The sequence below is a fragment of the Cygnus atratus genome, chromosome 13, assembly GCF_013377495.2.
Source record: "Cygnus atratus isolate AKBS03 ecotype Queensland, Australia chromosome 13, CAtr_DNAZoo_HiC_assembly, whole genome shotgun sequence".
Lineage (NCBI taxonomy): Eukaryota > Metazoa > Chordata > Aves > Anseriformes > Anatidae > Cygnus > Cygnus atratus.
In genome coordinates, this window is record NC_066374.1 from 10,390,669 (window position 1) to 10,396,668 (window position 6,000).

Genomic DNA, 6,000 nt, shown 5'->3' on the forward strand with positions numbered 1-6,000 from the left:
CCTCTCAGCCAGGCGGCAAGAAACTTCCTCCTTCCCGCCGCGGCCGCCCAGACCGGTTCTTGCTTAATTTTTGTTATTTATTTTTTGTTATTTATTTTATTTTTTATTTTTTTTTAACTTCTCCCCGAGGTGCCGCTGCCCGCCGCCCTGGCGCACCTCTTGCCGGCCCCGGCCATGTACAGCATGCTGGAGGCTGAGATCAAGACGCCGCAGCCCACCCCAGGCAGCGCCGGGGGCAACCCGGCCCCGGGCAGCACAGGCAAAGGCGGCGGCGGCGGCGGGGCCAGCGGCGGAGCCGGGGCCGGCTCGGACCAGGACCGGGTGAAGCGCCCCATGAACGCCTTCATGGTGTGGTCGCGGGGCCAGCGGCGGAAGATGGCCCAGGAGAACCCCAAGATGCACAACTCGGAGATCAGCAAGCGCCTCGGGGCCGACTGGAAGCTGCTGAGCGACGCCGAGAAGCGGCCCTTCATCGACGAGGCCAAGCGGCTGCGGGCCGTGCACATGAAGGAGTATCCGGATTACAAATACCGGCCCCGACGGAAGACCAAGACCTTGCTGAAGAAGGACAAATACTCGCTGCCCGGCAACCTGCTGGCCCCCGGGGGGGGCAACGCGGTGAGCAGCCCCGTCGGGGTGGGCCAGAGGATTGACACGTACGCCCACATGAACGGCTGGACCAACGGGGCTTACTCCCTGATGCAAGACCAGCTGGGCTACAGCCAGCACCCGGGCATGAACAGCCCGCAGCTGCAGCAGATGCACCGCTACGACATGACGGGCCTGCAGTACAGCCCCATGATGTCCACGGCGCAGACCTACATGAACGCCGCCTCCACCTACAGCATGTCCCCCGCCGCCTACGGCCAGCAGCCCTCCACGGCCATGAGCCTGGGCTCCATGGGCTCCGTGGTGAAATCCGAGCCCAGCTCGCCGCCCCCGGCCATCACCTCCCACTCGCAGAGGGCCTGCCTGGGAGACCTGCGGGATATGATCAGCATGTACCTGCCCCCGGGGGGGGACGCCACAGACCCTTCGGCCCTGCAGGGCAGCAGGTTACACAGTGTGCACCAGCACTACCAGAGCGCCGGGACTGCCGTCAATGGCACCGTACCGCTCACCCACATATAGACTTGGCCCTGCGGACGGCTCCCCGTCTCCATCCCTCACCCCCCCCCACCGCTCCTGCACCGCACCGGGACGTACGGCAGTGTTCCTCGGCTTAGCAGACTTGATACTAACTTTGGAGACATTTTAAGAAGGAAATCCGTTAGCTGTGTCATTTTATTTTTTTTTTGTACAGAAAAAAATCATATTTGAGCAAGCTGTTATTTTAATAGAGCACAACTCCTGCCTCCTAGAAGCCCCTGTGAAGTTCTTAAACCACGGCAACTTCTGGTTTCTGCTAGGTTGGGCACTGTTTTGTTCGCTTCAAAGGTTTAAAAAGGTCTCTCATCTTTCACAGTCTGATTTCTAGCGTTGCAATGACGAAACGAAACAAGCAACAAAAACCCGGCGGGCTCTTGTTTTTTAAACTCAGTTGTTCAGTTGTTTACATTTTCGTTGTGGTTACTTAAAAGTGTTGTTCTTCCCACCTTGCCGAGTATTGCTTGGTTTCTAGCCGCAATCTGTAGCGTTCACGACTTTTTAACTTTAGGGTTTTGCTCCTTATAAAAGGGGAGGTGGGAAAGAGCTGTGCGGGTCGCAAACGTATTTCTTTTATTTATAGTAAGTTGTGTGTTTTGTTTTTTTTCCTAAACTGTAAACTTATGTAAATTGGTTTGTGAATTTTACTGTGAACTATGTTTTGACATATCAGATGAAGAAACGTTTTAGTTTTTTGTTTACCGGATTTCTTCAAAAAAAAAAAAAGTTATCGAAAGACACCTTCCCTGTCCCTAGTCCTCGTTTTCTTCCCCTTCCCAAACGAAGAGCCCGACCAACGCGTTTGGTACCGGCCACGGCGGCGGGCGCGGGCTTGCTCCCTGCCTGGCTCCTGCCGCCGGGCCGGGGGCTACCGCAGCATTTCGGCAGGGTTCCTGCTGCCATCGCGTCCCGGCCTCGGCTTTGGGTTCTCCTGGGAGCCCTCGCCTCAATCAGCACCGAGAGGCGATGTGCTGCTGCTCTCCGAGCCGCCGCCACTTGTTGCCGCTCCAGCCGGCGGGGAGGGAAGGGGTTGTTAAGCATGTGCGCCTCGTTTTCTTTTCCTTTTTTTTTCCTTTTTTTTTTTTTCTTTGGAGGATTTGCCCAGAAACCCGAGCTCATCTAAAATATTTACAAAAGTAAAACCCGCTGGGGAACTCTTAATTAGACTCTATTAAAAATGAATGGTTACAGGAGTCCCCAGAGAAAATAAATAATTCAATCTTTTCAGTGTGTTTGACGAGTGTGTTTTGAGTCTGGGTAACTATTTTTTTTTCAGTTAGGAGCCCGCGTTGTTCTTGGTTCTTCCTGGGGGTGTGCATCCTCGCACCCCATCGGACTGCATCCTTCCCCCGGCTCTGCCGCAGCCTGGTAGTGAATGGTCCTGGACCCCCAGTCAGGGGGGAGCACCTTAGGGCCGTGTGTCTCGTAGTGCAAAGCCCCCCAAGCCTCTGCCTTTCTTTTGCTTCAGCTAATGGGTTTGCTGGTTGTCTTCCCACGGAAGGGTTGGGAAACAGAGGCTGTTCTTGTTGTTTGCCTTGGTTTTGGATGGAAGGGCCTTCTCCGTTCGCCCCCCCGTGAAGTGTGGTGCCGGGAAGGTTTCGCATCCCTCCGCTGCCCACTGAAAGCAGCTGGGATCTGCCAGGGGCAGCGGGAGCACCTCCTGGCCCTGCACTGCTCCCTGTTCCCGGCAGTGTCTGCTTTGGTTCTCCACTGGGACGCGCATCCGAGTTCGGTCAGGTCCTTCCTCTGGCTCTTGCAAGAGGAAAGCAAGTGTTGTGCAAACCGCACCACCAGTCCCTTTCTCTGGTGTAGGGCCAGGCTCTCAGCCACCCGGAGAAGGGAGCACCCAGAGTGGCTGCTGCAGGCCCACGGGTCCCTCCCTGGGCCGCTCACGCTGCACGGAAGAGCCCTGGGGTTGAAGGCCCAGGGCCACGTTCTCCATCCCACACAAGTGAGCCCTGGAACTGCACAGGTCCCCTCTGCTCTGGAGCAGCCGAGCAGGAGCTGGGGGGAACCACTTTGCACACTTGAACCCAGTGTGTCTAACACTCAGCTCAACTCCTTCCGTAACACTGCTTGTGACCTCTCTGGCAAACCCGTGGTGTTGCTTTCCCCTGCTCGCACCGCCACCCTTCAGATAGGAGCAGGCCTGCTGCCAGCCCTGGGAGGATAAGTGGCCCCGTACCCTGGAGATCGGTGGTGCTACCTGAGGGAAAGGCAGGGGCAGCAGGAGGTCCCATTTCATCTCAGCTCTGGGTCAAGCAGTTCCCCCAGTGCTCTCCCCACGGGCAATGCTGGGATGATGCTGGGAGGGGAAGCAAGAAGGTCCTGAAACCCCAGATAGCTCTCCCCCAGCCTTCCACGAAAGGGGTGCAATGCGAGTCTGACAAAAGTGAGGGGTCCTGAGCTGCGGCACTGGAACTGTGTTTGCTGTCTTCAGAGTTGAATGGCAGCTGCATCACTATATGAGGTTGCTCTGTTCACCTGAGTTCTCTACAAGTGGATTCTCTGCCGTAAAAGGGGAGAAGCCCCACTCTTCAGAAGGCTTGCAGCATTTGAATTCAAGTTATCCTCCTCATTTTCCACAAGTCAGGGGCTAAGTGTAGCTGGTGAGCAAGTCCCTGAGGCGACACCAGGAGATTTCCTCTGTATTAACTGACGAGCTCTCTGTGGAAGCTCACCTCAGTGGTCTGGCTTGCGGGGGCTTTTCCTGAGCTATTGCTTTTAAGATACCCAGACAAAATCCTCCACAGAGCTTTCAGCTTCCTGCGGCTGAACTTTATCCCGAGGCTCAAAAGCCTCTGGCTGCTGGCTGCGGACAGAGCCCTGTGAACAGGCACACAGCTGGATGGGGAGAGACCCATTGCAAACTGAAAGTAATGAACCCAGCCTTGCACATAAGCACAAGTACAGAAACGGCCTCTTCTCCACACACATTTTCCATCAGGGAGCCATTGCCTAAAAGACAACTTTTTTTTTTTATTTACTTTTTTTTTTCCTAAGATCACTGTTACATCTTTTGCTTGGACTCAGGGAATTTGCCTGGAGAGCAAATGCAGTGACACGTGCCCCTGAGAATTAATGAAGGTATATTTTATTTCTACCACTCTTCATTTTTAAAATTTCAGTTAATTTCAGACACATCCTGCACGCGTTTAAATCCAAGTGTCTTTTGAGCAATGGCTGTGAGGGATTTCATGCTCCTGCTTGTGTGTAAGGGATCAGGATCAAGCCACTACATTCTCAGGGAGAGCAGGTGAAGTTGCAAACAGGTGTGATGTGTTAGCTCTGTGGAAGATGTTTTTGCAGAGGATCCTTTGCTCCAGAAATCCCCAGCACAGACAAGACTGTAAGTGAAACGCTGAGTGCAAAATCGTGTTTGCCCCATAGAAAAACTACAGCCTTATATCGGAACACCTAGAATAGAGGCAAGTGCATCTATTACCCTTAGAAAGACAGACTTGGCAGGGGAGGGGTTAACGATGTTAGCATTTAAGTGTAATGACAATATTTAGGCTTTCGTGTTAACACTTTTTTGAATGGAGGAGTGGAGATCACAGTTGTCGCTAATGTGAGTCTGTCAAAAAAAGCATCTCGGGTTACATTGTGATGGTTCCTTCCTTTACCAGAGAGCTGCAGAGAGGATTTATTTCCACAAAATTTGATAAGTGAAAATATTTTAAATTAAATTTTAGATACAGTCTGGTTGGGGTTGGACCTGGCAGAGATCTTTGATTGTGGCTATTTTGGGAATATTTTTAAACCTCCTTTTTTGCATTTCTAATTTTTTTGCTGTTAAAAGAGATGGATATTACATTCAGAAAAAGGCATGTAACTAGCACAAACACTTTATGAAAGCATTTATAAATCAGTGCTTGCCTATATCAAACGTGAGACTAAGCAAGTATACTTTTCAGGAACATTGGAAAGAAAGATAGTCTAACATAGAACATGTCCAACTATTTCCCAATGCTCATGAAAAGAATTATTTCAGAGGAACAAATACAGCTGAAGAGGTGAAGTTAAGTGATGTTTGGGACTGGAAAGTTGCTGCTACTACCAGTGCCTGCAAAAGTGAGAAGTTCGATATGATTTCTTTTCTACTTATTTAGAGCTTCCTGCTATGTTTACCGTAGTCGATTCTAGATAATTTACACGGTGCAGATTCAGATTCTTTCTGTGATAAACCTGGAGTGACAAAATGCAGAAATCCTAAAAAGAAAGAAGTGAAATTTGAATTCATTACTTCTAGGATTTCCCAGGAAGGATTGGAGAGCTGTTATTGCAGGCCTGTTTGCATGGGGTAATTTAGTGATTAATGCAGATTAAGTTTACCAGAATAGTTTCCCATATGCTTTTCTATTGTGACTTTTTACTGATGCCACTGGATGCAATAATAATTGCAACACAGTGACTTTCACTTCACAAGAGCATGTCCTCAGGATGAGGAATTAATTATTCTTTGCTGTGAATACCATTCACAGCCAACTTCTTTGTGTTGCTAGTCAAGTAAACAGGATTTCAGATTTGCCTCCTCCAAAGACATCCTCGGAAGCTCTTTATTCATTTTATACCTCAGTCTTCCAGTTTCTAAAATGAGGTCTGTACCTACGTTGTGCAGCAGGGCAGGTTGCACTGCCTGGGAGTGAGCGAGTGTGTGAGTGAATGGGGGTTTGTCACAGCGTGTCCATACAGAGATGCATTCATCCTTCCTCTGTGATAAGCAAAGTACGTACCACTTAAATGCTATTTATGTCAGCTTTATTTGCAGGATGCTCATCTTTATGAGGATTCTTTTATTCTTGTTGCTAAATTCAGTTAAACTGTATTTATGCCTGGTTACTTCTGTTTGGT

The 6,000-nt window shown here is 50.4% G+C and overlaps 1 protein-coding gene across 2 annotated transcripts; it reads left to right on the forward strand.

The window, feature by feature from the left end:
- Window positions 1-144: 144 nt before the first annotated feature.
- LOC118245544 (transcription factor SOX-3-like) lies at window positions 145-1,131 on the forward strand. 2 transcript variants are annotated; one of them, XM_035541835.1, is made up of 2 exons: window positions 175-226; window positions 266-1,131. In XM_035541835.1, exons 1-2 carry the CDS (start codon window positions 175-177, stop codon window positions 1,129-1,131), a joined length of 918 nt encoding a protein of 305 aa, XP_035397728.1. The 2 variants fall into 2 exon arrangements, with proteins under 2 accessions (XP_035397730.1, XP_035397728.1); XM_035541837.1 differs by having other exon boundaries at window positions 145-1,131.
- The last annotated feature ends 4,869 nt before the right edge of the window (window positions 1,132-6,000 follow it).

What these genes read in the sequence shown, in the direction of transcription:
- LOC118245544 (XM_035541837.1), top strand. Translation starts at nt 175, where the DNA reads ATGTACAGCATGCTGGAGGCTGAGATCAAGACGCCGCAGCCCACCCCA.